The sequence below is a fragment of the Asparagus officinalis genome, unplaced genomic scaffold (assembly GCF_001876935.1).
Source record: "Asparagus officinalis unplaced genomic scaffold, Aspof.V1 AsparagusV1_Un128, whole genome shotgun sequence".
NCBI lineage: Eukaryota > Viridiplantae > Streptophyta > Magnoliopsida > Asparagales > Asparagaceae > Asparagus > Asparagus officinalis.
In genome coordinates this window covers 19,079-34,024 of record NW_017972394.1, presented here as the reverse complement: position 1 = coordinate 34,024, position 14,946 = coordinate 19,079, and the positions used below count along the sequence as shown (strand labels likewise).

The window sequence follows — 14,946 nt, the reverse complement described above, 5'->3', positions numbered from 1 at the left end:
CACAACCCTTCTCTAATATCATCAACTCTGCGGCTGATAGCACCTCTAATGGCCTCAAACACCTCCACCTGAGGCGAACCAATGGTCATATCTAAACTGCATCTATCAGCTGCACTCGAATCAAAACCCAACTCATCATCTGCATCCGAATCCAAATGACTTCCACGCTGTGTCACCAATGTAGAATGACCTGAAGTATGTGGAAAAATCCCCACCCAATGTGGAGTAGCATCAATCTCCACCCGCTGCGATACCTCTAAGGTCTGTCCAAAGCTCTCCACCTGCTGAGAGTCAATTAGCTCCCTCATCAAAGCCTCAACCAAAGTGACACTACCCGACCTATCTTCCAATGGAGTTTTACCTCCAATCACAGCAGTTGACAACTCTTTAATAGGATGACCCAAATATGTCGAAGCCTCTGTCCAGAAACTCTTCTGCAGACCATTGCTCGACCACAAACACCGTTCCTCCTCCAGCAAGGTACGGTTCTCTAAATACCTTCACCTTTTTGTCTATCACACACTTCTTCAATCTGTTGGATACTACTAGGACTTTCTCCAAAGGGGATTTGGTTGCAACCCAAACACGCCTAGAACAGTCACCAACAAAGGAAACCAAACGCCTATTACCTCCCAATGATGCCCCCTTGGAAGGCCCCCAAACATCCACGTGAACTCCTCCAGAACGACCCTTAGCACGGTGAATAGAGGTGCCAAACTTCACCTCGGTCTTCTTGCTCACATCAACATGTTCACTGGACTTCAAACTGTAGGTCTTCACACCCTCTTTCAATCTATGTGAGGAATTAATACTGGAATGGCCAAGCCCCAAATGTCGCAGTCTAGTCAAATCAACAGAAGTCGTCAGTTCTCCACCTGCCACTATACCTCCAGTCAAGTAATACAGGTTATTCCTCCTGACGCCCTTCATCACAATACGAGAGTCTCTTGCAATCTCGAGAACCATGTCCTCAACACGAACCTTCAGATCCTCTCCAACCAAAGCTCCAATCGAGATCAAGTTCTTCCTCAAAGAAGGAACATATCTCACATCGTTTAACTCTCTAACAGTCCCGTCAAACATCTTTATGCGAATTCTTCCTATCCCAAGGATCTGGCATGCACGGTTATCAGCCATGTACACCACACCACTATCCACCAGCTTCTCAAAACTGAAGAACCATTCCCTTCTAGGGCACACATGATAGGTCGCACCACTATCCAACATCCATTCAGATTCCTCCGAATAGCTATCTGTAGGACTGATAGAAAGCGAATAAATAGAAGAGTCAGAATTATTACCATCCGATACGATGTTTGCTTCTGATGATGGTTGCTTCCCTTTTCCCTTCTGCTTATTCTTCATCCATTCGTCGAGCTTTGGGCAGTCTTTCTTCCAATGACCAGTCTCCTTGCACCAAGCACACTGATCTTTTCCTACTCTAGACTGTGACTTCTAATTCTTTCGGTTTGGACCCTTCCCTCTTGCGACCAACGCCTCCGCTACCGGCTCAACCGAAGCCTCCTTATCCTTCTTTCGAAGCTGACAAATTGATCTCACCCCCATCAAAATCCAAAACCGGCTGCATCATAAAGACTGCCTACGTATCCTCTTGCCCAAGGAATCAAGCCTTACGTAGTTCACCCAAATGGCCGCGAATGACCTCAATCCAATAGAAGAGTTCACAACCCTTCTCTAATATCATCAACTCTGCGGCTGATAGCACCTCTAATGGCCTCAAACACCTCCACCTGAGGCGAACCAATGGTCATATATAAACTGCATCTATCAGCTGCACTCGAATCAAAACCCAACTCATCATCTGCATCCGAATCCAAATGACTTCCACGCTGTGTCACCAATGTAGAATGACCTGAAGTATGTGGAAAAATCCCCACCCAATGTGGAGTAGCATCAATCTCCACCCGCTGTGATACCTCTAAGGTCTGTCCAAAACTCTCCACCTGCTGAGAGTCAATTAGCTCCCTCATCGAAGCCTCAACCAAAGTGACACTACTAGACCTATCTTCCAATGGAGTTTTACCTCCAATCACAGCAGTTGACAACTCTTTAATAGGATGACCCAAATATGTCGAAGCCTCTGTCCAGAAACTCTTCTGCAGACCATTGCTCGACCACAAACACCGTTCCTCCTCCAGCAAGGTACGGTTCTCTAAATTTTCCAACCTATCTAGTTGCCCCAAGATTTCCTTTCCAATGAAGTGTCTCGAAATGCCGTGAGCTCGGCTCCAATACAGAAATAGGTCCATCTTGTACCTCCCATCAGAATGGAGTACCTTCACCTTTTTGTCTATTACACACTTCTTCAATTTGTTGGATACTACTAGGACTTTCTCCAAAGGAGATTTGGTTGCAACCCAAACACGCCTAGAACAGTCACTAACAAAGGAAACCAAACGCCTATTACCTCCCAATGATGCTCCCTTGGAAGGCCCCCAAACGTCCACGTGAACTCCTCCAGAACGACCCTTAGCACGGTGAATAGAGGTGCCAAACTTCACCTCGGTCTTCTTGCTCACATCAACATGTTCACTGGACTTCAAACTGTAGGTCTTCACACCCTCTTTCAATCTATGTGAGGAATTAATACTGGAATGGCCAAGCCCCAAATGTCGCAGTCTAGTCAAATCAACAGAAGTCGTCAGCTCTCCACCTGCCACTATACCTCCAGTCAAGTAGTACATGTTATTTCTCCTGACGCCCTTCATCAAAATACGAGAGTCTCTCGCAATCTCGAGAACCATGTCCTCAACACGAACCTTCAGACCCTCTCCAACCAAAGCTCCAATCGAGATCAAGTTCTTCCTCAAAGAAGGAACATATCTCACATCGTTTAACTCTCTAACAGTCCTGTCAAATATTTTTATGTGAATTCTTCCTATCCCAAGGATCTGGCATGCACGGTTATCAGTCATGTACACCACACCACTATCCACCAGCTTCTCAAAACTGGAGAACCATTCCCTTCTAGGGCACACATGATAGGTCGCACCACTATCCAATATCCATTCAGATTCCTCCGAATAGCTATCTGTAGGACTGATAGAAAGCGAATAAATAGAAGAGTCAGAATTATTACCATCCGATACGATGTTTGCTTCTGATGATGGCTGCTTCCCTTTTTTCCTTCTGCTTATTCTTCATCCATTCGTCGAGCTTTGGGTAGTCTTTCTTCCAATGACCAGTCTCCTTGCACCAAGCACACTGATCTTTTCCAATTGTAGGGTGCCCTACTCTAGACTGTGACTTCCAATTCTTCCGGTTCGGATTCTTCCCTCTTACGACCAACGCCTCTGCTACCGACTCAGTCGAAGTCTCCTTATCCTTCTTCCGAAGCTGATAATTCACCAATGCAGCAGTGACCTCACTATACGAAAGAGATGCCTTTCCATTAATCAGAGTAAGGACGAAGGTTTCATATTCCTCGTCGGGCAAGGAACTCAACAACAGCAACGCCTTGTCCTCATCTTCAATCTTGACATCCACATTCGCCAAATCCGCAAGAAGCTTTGTGTAGTGGTTCATGTGATCTCTAATGGAGGTTCCCTTCTTCAATTGGAAACGATAAAGCCTTCTCTTCAAATGCAAGCGATTTTCCACACTCTTGGTCAAATACTTGCTTTCGAGAATCTCCCAAATCTTCTTCGCAGAAGTCTCATTCATCACATCATATTTTAGATCTTGAGTCAGACAAAACCTAATCACACCACACGCCGTTCGATTCATCTTTTTCCAAACCTTCTCTTCAATCTCATCTGGCTTGCCATCTAACTCCAATGTATCCTCCAAATTCTGCGCGTTCAGCGCATCCAAAACCTCGCATTTCCATAATCCAAAGTTGTTTGTGCCATTAAATTTCTCCACATCTATCTTCATAGAGTGGATATTCAGACTTTGAATGGTCTTTGCGTCAGAAGCACCGCCCTCGACACCCGAAGCACCTTTTTTCCCCGACATCTTACGCACCAACGAACGAAGAATAGATCCAAAAATAAAAAGATAGAGTCTTTACCAAAAGATCCCACATTTATCACCAACGAAGCCCTAAACGAGCCTCCAAATTGATCTACTCCTCCAACCAAACCCTAGATCTGGAATCTGGGCTCTGATACCACTTGTTGTGCGCAGCGGAAATTTCGGCAGAGTTTCTGGTGCACAATAAGAGAGAAAGATCGATAAGAATTCTTGTTTCTCAAAGAGAACAAGAATCTGAAGCCTAATATCTCATCAAAGTGGGATATTAGCTCTTCCTCTCGTCAGCTCTAGGACTGCGAGTCGAGGGATCCTAAAAACTATTACAATAGCCACAAACTCAAACAAACCAATTTTACGTGGTTCGGCAAACTGCCTACGTCCACGGGGCAAGGAGGGGTTAGCTCTACTATTAGAGAGAAAATACAATAGGTTTACAATCTCACAAAATAAACCCTCAAACTAACTCTCTAATCTCTCACAAAAACAGCCACCAAACAGAATTTTTCTCCTCTGCACGAAGCCCAAGAAAAAAAATCCACAGCCGCCTTTTTCTCTTTCTCCCCTCTGCCTCCGCACCAAAAACCTAGGAGAGAAACATAGCTATATATAAAATCAGGTGGGCTTGTGGGCTTGCGGTTTATCCGCTGGACTTGAGTTTTGTTCGCTGGACTCAACCAAAAAAAACCCACGTTCTGAGCCTTCACGTGCTCATGATTTCTTCACGCGGATTGCTGCGAGCTCAAACTCCTCACGCGCCTTATTCACCCACGCACACATGTGGTCCCCACAATTCACCACCTCTTCACACGTTCACGTGAATTCATTCACGTGGGTTCATAAGAACAATAGGCGGGTCCTTAATCTTGTAGGACAGTGTTTACACGACTGCTTCCGATCAGACCAGGCTTGCTTATTTCTTTTTTTCAGATTTTGTATAACTTTTATTTGATTTTATCTAACACAAATGTGGTCACGCCGGCGGGCTTTTTTTTATTTGATTTTATCTAATCATTATAATTCCAGTATAATATGCAAGGAGTAAGGTCTTGATTATCAGTTAGATTTGTCAGCTAGCTAGTAATCTAATTTTGTCACTAATACACGTACGAGTGAAGTTGAAAGAAAAAGACACTTTGGAGCTGTTAAGTTTGGGACGGGAGCGCAAGGGGAATTAGAATGATTGAGTACATGTTTTCCCAACTAGCTTATGGACAAAAAATGCAAGTGCCTCTGAGTATAATATCATATTTAATATATTAAGAGAGAATTTGAAGGTTTATGTATGTGAAATAGAGTAGGCTTGTGAGCGATTCGACTACCTCGAGACAATGATCAAGATTTAAATTGTGGTACTACACGAGCATGCTTCGGAAGGGATTAAGATCCAGTTCCGATAGGGTGTGAAAAAATTTTGATGCCATTCGTCCCTTAACGATGAAGAATCTCATAATGTAGTCCATGAATACCGATTTAAATGGAAAATGCTAATGTCACACTAATTTATATCAAGTAAATATCAATACAAATTGAGAGGTCCCCATCGGGCTCATCAAAAGGAGAAATTGTCATTTTATCCGTACATCGGGCTCGTCACAAGTTAAGTTGTTCAGGACTTAAAAAGAGAGTGAAAGGAGAAACTGTCATTTTATCCATACTCTTTTAGAAAACTACAATGTAAGGAGGCGGGGATATTGATTCAAAGATAAAATGCAAATAAGTAAATTAGTAAATATACACATGTAAGTGATAAATTTGTAAATATAGTATTTGGATGGGTATGAGCGAAAAAACCCTAAAACTCAAGCACCTCTTTTTATTCACTTGAACCCTAGCCTATAACACTAAATGTGCACCATAAATCAATCCGATAACCGATGTCCTCTTAATGCACATCTAATAGGGAAAACATACAAACACACCTCCAACCACACCTTGGGGCACACCCCCTCTCCTAGCTACAGTGCACATGACTCATTTTAATTTTTTTTTTTAAATCTAAAATAGGCCCCGTGTACTGTAGCTAGGAGAGGGGGTGTGCCCCAAAATGTAGTTGGAGGTGTACCTCTAGTGCCACCCCATCTAATATTATGGGCCGAGTACTTTATCTAAATAGCTCAAAATAAACATAGAATTTTAAGATAACATCTGGAAGGAATAAAAAAGAAAGCTCTGCTCAAATTCCTAAGCTTTTAAAAAGATTCTCTAGCTCAAACAAAAAGAAAGAAAAAGAAAACCGGAAAAAAAAAGTACTTTCAAAATGTACCTACACGTCTACAAGGTGTACACGTACATAAATAGGGTAGAACACCTTTTCCAGCTCACAGCACTGCTCAACTCTGGTAGCTGTCCAGTCACTATCAAAAACATTCATTACATGCTCCAAACTTAAATGGCGCATACAATACCATAACCAACTGCACGCATCATTGACCCAGCAACAATAAATCACAGTTCCTTTCAATGCTAGGACACAGCCACGATCTTCAAGGCGCACATACGCCCAAATGGCCATTAATTGCGTCCTCATTCATGGCGTTCACGAGATCCTACCTCCCACAGCGATCCAATTCTTCAAACAAGACCATACCACGTGATCCAGAGACATACAATGTTGAAGTGCATCAACTCATAAAGTTCTCTAATATATGAAATACATGATTCAACACTGTGTGAAAACGAAAAATAAGGATTTTACCCACTTAACCATATCTCACAAAAAACTGTAAACGGTACTCTTTCGGAAGTGATTTCCACAAGTTTCACCAACTCAAAGAGTATTCTTGGAAATGACTTCCCCAAATCTCAGAAACCACTTGCCGTCAGATGAGCTGCTGTCTTTTGAATCCGTAACAGAGAGAAAGCAAGAGTAGTCAGCAACTCCTTCAGTGGGGTGTATACTCGGCTTAATGCTTGGTGCAGGTACTAGAGATAGTAAAACACGGGCAACCTCGTGCATTGTGGGTCGATCAGACGGATGTCTCTTGGTGCACAGCAAAGCAAGTTGAAAAGCTTTTCTGACGAGTCCAAGGTCCACGCAGGTGACCGAAACCTCCGAGTCTACTGCCTCCATCACCGTGTTGTCATCAGCTTTCGATAGAATCTGAATATAGATAGAAAGCACTGAGTCTTGATAAGAAGTCAGGTTGAATAGCAAAAAAAGCTTCTGAAATTTGAGGGTATTTTGCACAATACCCGTCCACGTGAAGCGTTAACGGATAAAGAGTATAAAGTCTAAGCTGTACATTTTTAATTTAGTAGTTACACAAAAAGGGTAAATTTATGTAAAATTGTCACGCATTCCTCACTTGACAAGTTAAAGTAACTATCTTCAGTCATTATATTTAAATGAGACAAGTTCAAAGGGATTCTATGACTTAGAAAGTTAAGGGAGGTTTTGTGCAGAACCCCAAAAATATTGGGGACTTCAGTGAAACTTACCCCAGGAATTATCACAGTATTTGATAACAGACATATATGGATGATCCATGCTTACCAATTGGTGCAAATTGGACTCGTTGTCAACAGCTTTCTTGCCAGTTAATAGCTCAAGAAGAACAATCCCAAAACTGTAGACATCAGATTTCTCATTAAGCCTTGAAGTCCGAGCATACTCAGGATCAATATAGCCAATAGTGCCCATAACAAAGGTAGACGCGTGAGTCTTGGCAGAAGGAATGCTCTTGGCAATGCCAAAATCAGACAAGTGAGCTTCAAAATTCTCATCAAGAAGTATGTTTGAGGACTTGACATCTCGGTGGATAATCCTTGGGTTGCAATCATGGTGAAGATAAGCTAAGCCCTGAGCTGCACCGACTGCTATATTCAAACGGGTGTCCCAATCGAGCTTCACTTTTTTCGATGGACCTAAATGCATGATGTATAAATTTCTTATCAATGCACAATGATCAACAAAACAAGTTACGTAACAAGAGGAAATATTGGAGTTATTTTATTTAATACCATGAAGAAGATCCCAAAGGGAACCATTTTCCATGTAATCATAAAAGAGAAGATTTCCATGAGGAGAAAGGGAGTAGCCATGCAAGCTGACAAGGTTTCTGTGCCGAATGCTGCCAACTGTTTCAAGTTCAGTCTCAAATTCACGCAGATTATGAGGATAATGGCTGTAAAGTCTCTTAATGGCAATTGCTTTTGAGTTCTTCATTACACATTTATATACAGTGCTTGAAGCACCATAACCAATGATATACTTTTCACTCAGGTTCTCAGTAATCATCATTATATCTTCGTACGTGTAAATGGCCATGTCCATTTGGAGAACTACCAGTTTTGGAGGGGCTGCAAAATATAATAAAAATTTTAAGATATCTAGAGGTTGCATGAGAAAAGATAAAGTAGAGCATAGGAAATTACATACATTGTGTGGTCTTGTTTGACCCTTTCATGAACTGATTTGGCTGTTTAGATTTATATATTGCAACTATGATCATTGAGAGAAGAGTAAGGAACCCTAATATTATGCAGACAATTGCAATTCTTGAGATAGTAACTGCCAAGAAAAACATCAAACTTTGTGAATTAAAAGATTGTTTCAGGCAAAAAAAAAATATTCAACCGTAAATTCTTTAGTTACCTTTTGATCCGTGAACATTTAACCCACAAGAGGATCCCAACCAGTTCCCACACAACATAGGATTGCCCAGAAAACTAGAGAAAAAAAATAGTTTAAATTGTTTCAGAAAAGAATACCTTGAAATAATACTAGAAAAACAATAGATAAAACCACCTCCTACCTTTCAGGTGGAAACCTTGAAAAATTCTTCGACTGAGGAATAACCCCTGAGAAATTATTGAATGAGAGGTTCCTGAATGAAGATTTGAGTATGTTAAACCATTCAAGGATGATGTAACATGCATAACTTTCTAACAAACATGATGGATAAAACCTACAGTGATGTTAAACTGAAACAACTCGTCAGCTGAGGCGGTATCTCTCCATATAGATTATTGTCATTCAGAATCCTGCAGAAATTTTAGTTGTCAGGCTCGTTTTACTAATATGCACATTTCCAATTCAGAAAAAAGAAAATGTACATTAGGAAAGGAGCGACTTACAAAGCGCCAACATTTTGCAACTGACCAAGTTCTTCAGGAATTGTGCCTGATAGCTTGTTGTTTGATATATCACTGCAGGCGTCCATATTTTACGTTGTGAATCTAAGAATAGTAAAGAATATATACCCTTGAGGTGACATTTGAACTGAGGTATAAGAGGGAACTTACATGACTTGAACACTTCTGAGATTGCCGAATTCCGCAGGCAAAACTCCACTGAATTCGTTTCCACTCAAATTTCTATTTAAGGGAGGAAAACTTCAGTTATAACAATTAATTCAAACTTAAGCACAAAATCAGGCACAAAAGACTTTTTAAGTTCAGTAATCATACAGCTTAAGGAGATGTTCAAGGTCCCCAATAGAATCTGGAATCTTACCAGAAAAATGGTTGTCAGAGAGATCCCTGCATAACATAACATGACTATAAATTCTATGATTGAATAATATATATTGGAAAACTAGACGTATGTCTCTGAGGAAACAAAAAGGGAAAAAAGAAGATGGTTGTTACAGAGTATCAAGATTGATAATTTTGCCCAACTCGACAGGAATTTCTCCCTTAAAATTGTTAGATGAAAAGTTCCTGCAAAAATACAGATCAAAATTCATGTTACAGCATGTTATGTGAACAAATAAATCGCATCATCTTATAGTCAGAAGTCTCTGGGTTTTGATGAAAAGAGTGATCATGCTTGAAACTTACAAATATGTCAGACTCTCCAAGTTTTGGAACTCCAATGGAATTGAACCACTCAACCGATTACCGTGCACATTACTGTAAATAAGATAATAAGAAAATGATCAAATCCTTGCTTCCAGGAGAATATCATATACTCAAAAGGAAATGAATCTCACAATTGGTTTAAAGCAGTGCAGGAGCTGATATTTTGAGGTATTGGGCCCTCAAGGTTGTTATTGGCAAGGTTCCTAAAAAGATAGTGATGAAGTTCATCAGAATACAGCCAATGCAACGAAACTATTATTTGTGGAAACGTTCGATTCTTATTTTCAGGTTCTGTTTACTCACAATTCAAATAGTTCTTCTAGCATCCCAAGTTCAGCTGGAATAGTACCCTCTAGCTGGTTGTCATTCAGCTGTCTGTTCATTTGGAGGTTAAAAAGAAACTAAATAATTAAATAGTTTCTTAAGTAAAAAATTTTAAATCCTCACAGATAGCTAAGCTTTGACATGTTCCCTAATTCAGGAGGGATAGGTCCAGTAAGTTTGTTGCCGTGAAGGTACCTACAAGATATAAAAATTGAGGAATCCACACTAACAGAAGCGGTAGATTCTGCTTAAATGTAAACCAATGTAGCAAAGTTCTAATACTTACAATTTTCCAGTGTAAGAAAGATTACCAAAAATGGGTGGAATGGGACCAACTAGCTCATTTTCACTTAAATCCCTGGAAAGAAAAGAATGCCAAAAAGAACTTAATGGATATAAATTGACTGTTAAGTTTTTTTGAAAAATACATCATCAGATAAAATCTCTAAGGCCTCTTAGAAGATTTATTTCGAGGTAATAATGTCAATCTAACAGAAGTTCCAATCCACAAGCTTAGAAATAGGTAGAATCATGTATATTCCACTACATTAGTCGTTAGATACTACATCATTTACAGTGTAAGTGTGCCTAAGTTTGAAAGGAACCAATAACATAAGTAGAATAACCAGTATTCACAACAAGAATAGTATCTTAGACCATTTTGAGAAACTAATATATACATTATGCTAATACTGTTCTAGTCAGAATAGTCTTTAAACTTTTTTTTTCCGAACCTAATCTATATCCGCAATTTACAACATCAGCTAATGATTTGAAATGACATACGAAGAAATTAGGCTTTAGCAACATTTCTTTCAAAGTGAAGAAAGAAGCCTACAGCTATAATGAGAAACAAACCGTCATAAATAAAGTATCCTATCCTATTTATACAAAGAAACAACCTTCGGGTAAGAAGTAAACCATCAAACCTAACAACAGAATTTCTGCTGTGCATAAAGAAGGAATTATATGTGCACTAAAAAAATATAAGCCCGTTTTCCACCAAATAGTAATGACTAGGGTAGAAAATTAAAAAAACAGTTCAGTTGTGGGCCTTAAGGCATAAATTGACATGTCAAGTAAATAGACTTAATAATACAGGGCTCCTCTTAGATAATGTTTCACTGCAATAGTGAGTATTTTTGCGTTCAAAAAGGGTATTGAGCACCAAAGGTATTAACAAACAGAAAAAGAGATACAATGCAAGTAAACTTGAAAGCAAAGTAATTATACTCACAACACAGCAAGAGCCTGCATTAAGCCTATCACCTCTGGTATCTTCCCTGTTAGTCTATTTCCTTGAAGAGACCTAAAAATATCGTGAAACTATTCAGTGCAAAAGGAGTAAAAAAATACTGAAGAAAATAGGCGAAAAAAATGTCAGCAAACGTTTCATGCAATCACGTAATGAATTGGCAGTTAACATTGATTTATTCTTCAGGCAATTGCATTCATGTTGTAATAATTTTCATGTGAAGTATATAAGTTATCAGGTACCTCTATCCTGTTATTTCAATATCTTGTTTGAATTAAGAAAAGGGAGCAAAATCATGGAAGCCATTCAATGCGGTAGAACAAGTAAAAAATTCTGAGGAAAGGAGAAAAGAGTCAGTAAATTATTAATGGAAAAACGTGTAATAAATTGTGTAGTTAATTTTGATTTAACATTTCTCTTCAGCCAATTCCTTTCATGCCCTAATATCCTTCATGTGAATTTGTTTCAGTTGTCAGGTACCTCCATCCTTTTGTTTAATATATTGTTTGAATTTAAAAGGGGGGGCGGAAAACAAAAGTTGAGAGAAGCCTTACAGCGTTGCCACTTGGAGGAACCCAATGTTGTAAGGAATTTCTCCTGTTATATCATTGTAAGATACATCCCTGAAGTTCAAAACTCAGTGGTTTGTAAAAAAAATGTCCATTCATCTATCTATATATATTATTGAAAATGAAATGCAAGGAAAAGTCGCATACAGGATTTCAAAACTAGTGCAGTTTCCAATACTATCAGGGATCGGTCCTGTGAGATTATTTCCCCTCACATCACTGCAAGAAAAAAAAATATTATGAGTCAGCAAAAGGACAAGCAATTTAGAAAAATACGAGGGAATCGATCATTACTTACAAGTACCACAAGCCAGTCAGTTGGCACATATCAGGCGACAAAGTACCGGTTAGAGAATTACCACGCAGACCTCTGAAGTTCAAGAAATTGTTTAGTACATGTTACTCAATTGATTGATATACATTAAGTTTGATTACGATAAGAACTGGTTTCTTACAAGTATTGAAGCACTTCATTCCAATAGATAAGTCTCGGAATGTCACCAGTAAGCTGGTTCTGTGCTAAATCCCTGTTCCAAATCACGGAGAAAATTAGTAAAAAAGTTTAATATTTTTAACAACAAAAAGAAACATGAACAGGTCTCACAAATAAAACATTGCTAGAAACTCACAATGTTTTCAAATTTGGGATTTGAGACAACGTTGAAGGAATGGGCCCTGTCAGCTGGTTGTTCTTCAGATACCTGCATCCACAAATAGTCGATTAGATAAACAGCCTAAAAATAGAAATATGCAATTGAAGTTGTAATTGATGTAGACGCTTACAACTCCTCAAGAAGCTTAAGCTTGGATAGAGAGAAGGGAATATCCCCATAAAGAGAGTTTGTTGACAAGTCTCTGCGAAGTCAAATTAAAAACCAGTTAAAATTCCCGAATATAAATATTATAATAATAATAATAATAAAGAGAACAAACCCATGATTAAAATAGAAGATCAGAGTAGTTTACACGTATTTTAGAGAAGCACAATCCCCAATCTCATCTGGGATCTGCCCGCTAAGCCGATTACCCTTCAAATCTCTTCGCCCAACAAAAAACAAAAAAAAACCCATCAAAAAAGCCCAGTACGAAATCTACAAAACCCAAAATATAGCAGAAAAATTACATGGACTGCAAGCTCTTCAGCATCCCAACAGCAGGAGAAACCTCTCCTCCAAGGTTCAAGTTCGAGAGGTTCAGCGAAACAACAGCAGAGGTGACACCGTCGCAAAAAACACCTCTCCAAGAGCAGTGGTCGTCGGCGGTAACATTACCGCTGCCATCACCACCGCCGGCGACGGGACTCCAGTCCAACAAAACATTAGCTACGTTGTCGAACGACGCTTTGATGGACATCAGAGCCTTCCCTGTGAAAATTGAGAGAGACCCAGATGCTAAAACATGGAGAGAACAGAGAAAATGCAGTCAAATTTGGGGAAGGACATAGAGAAAACCTTCATCAGATAGATTAACGGGAGAAGAGGAGGAGGAAAGGCTTGTTAACAGCAGCGCCATCGTACATATGAGGAGAAGCTTCGTCATCTTCCTTCTCATTTTGAGAGACATAACAAGTTTCCTCTCTCTCTCTCTCTCTCTCTACATTCTATAACTTCTGTGCTAAGAGAGAGGGAGTGAGAGAAATAAACGCTGGGCTTAGTAGAGAGAGAGTGAGTGAGTGTGCGTGAAAAAGGAGAGAGGGGGGGGTCGAGGGGCGTAACAGAGAGAGGAGACGCAACACAAAAAATGGCGGTGGGACAGGAGACGTGAGCTGTGCTTTCGGAAGGGCCTACGGTAGGGCCCACTATATGCGGGCGGGACTGACCCCGCTGGACCCGCCGGTGCACCTACGACCTGTGCCCTCTGTCTCTATGAACCTACTACTTTTGCTGCTCTATCTCTAGGGGGGCTTTTGCATATATCAGCCTTGCAAAATGTGAATCTACAACGTAAAAATTTCATGCAATTGGTGTGACATTAACATATTGTGTATTGTCAGTACAGAAATAATATCTGAATACGTATGATGTATTTTAAAGAGGCTAAAGTACTGTATCATACTCACTTTAAAAGCACGAGTTCGGAAAAATCTTTCAGTAGACAAAAATATTCTTATAAAATACATGCATTTATAAAGATAACTGAATCCTTATTATAGAGTCAATTTTAACCGAATTCTTATTATAGAGGCAATTTGATTTTTATTTGCGTGTTTTGAGATTAGGTTTATTATTTGGTTTTAGGGTTAACAGATTTCATGTTTTAATTCTATGGTTATCAAATTTAGTTGGGCACAGATTTTGGGAATCGATGATAATTCTACTCTCATATATATTTTCTTTAACAAATTCAAATTCAAGCCGGAAGTCAAAGATCATCGGCAGAAGCACCATGGCAAAGGAGGAGGAGGTCGAGGTCGTTGAGCCCATGCCAAGGTAAAGTCAACTCTCACTTAGATTTCTTTTAGTAATTTTCTTGAATTATTGTTAACGTCCGAAACCATCTTCTTGGAAATTAGGAGCTTTCTTTTATCTAATTCTGCATTTTATTTTCTCAATAGACTGCAAAATTGCAAAAAGTTGGGGATTCTGAAACTGTTGTTGTTCTTGAGTGCAAAAATAAATTATTTTTGTTGAAAATTTAGGAGATTTGTTTTTGCTGTTGATTTACTTTCTGTTTATTAATCATTATGAATTTACTTAAAAAAAGAATATTGTCGACTATCGGGGGACTTCTTTAAGCTAAGTGAGTTTTTTTCTTTTCTATTGCAAAACAAATCGTTATATTTAAAATTGAAGGACTGAAATAGTTATTACCCAAATTTTTAGGTTGATGAGATGCTGATATCGGTGTGAAATTAATGAGGAACTCGGTTAGCGTTCGCTTCTGATCGGGTGCATTTTTTGTTCATAATGGCATCTTCAATTCTTTTGACCTTCTTCTTTACATTTTCGTAAGAATTGTTGGCTTTCTTGTTTTGATGATGATTTACAAACAATTTACATC

At 39.4% G+C, this 14,946-nt stretch overlaps 1 protein-coding gene across 1 annotated transcript; it reads right to left on the bottom strand.

Moving 5' to 3' along the window:
• Window positions 1–6,148: 6,148 nt before the first annotated feature.
• On the bottom strand, window positions 6,149–13,627 carry LOC109827311 (LRR receptor-like serine/threonine-protein kinase ERL1). The gene is made up of 26 exons (XM_020394304.1): window positions 13,398–13,627; window positions 13,070–13,310; window positions 12,913–12,984; window positions 12,730–12,801; window positions 12,576–12,647; window positions 12,402–12,473; window positions 12,245–12,316; window positions 12,094–12,165; window positions 11,932–12,000; window positions 11,360–11,431; window positions 10,409–10,480; window positions 10,246–10,317; window positions 10,102–10,173; window positions 9,930–10,001; window positions 9,778–9,849; window positions 9,586–9,657; window positions 9,406–9,477; window positions 9,241–9,312; window positions 9,073–9,144; window positions 8,908–8,979; window positions 8,751–8,822; window positions 8,591–8,664; window positions 8,375–8,506; window positions 7,957–8,295; window positions 7,490–7,860; window positions 6,149–7,096 (listed from the first exon to the last, which is right to left on the bottom strand). Exons 1-26 carry the CDS (start codon window positions 13,507–13,509, stop codon window positions 6,764–6,766), a joined length of 2,967 nt encoding a protein of 988 aa, XP_020249893.1. The 5' UTR covers window positions 13,510–13,627; the 3' UTR covers window positions 6,149–6,763.
• Window positions 13,628–14,946: the final 1,319 nt, after the last annotated feature.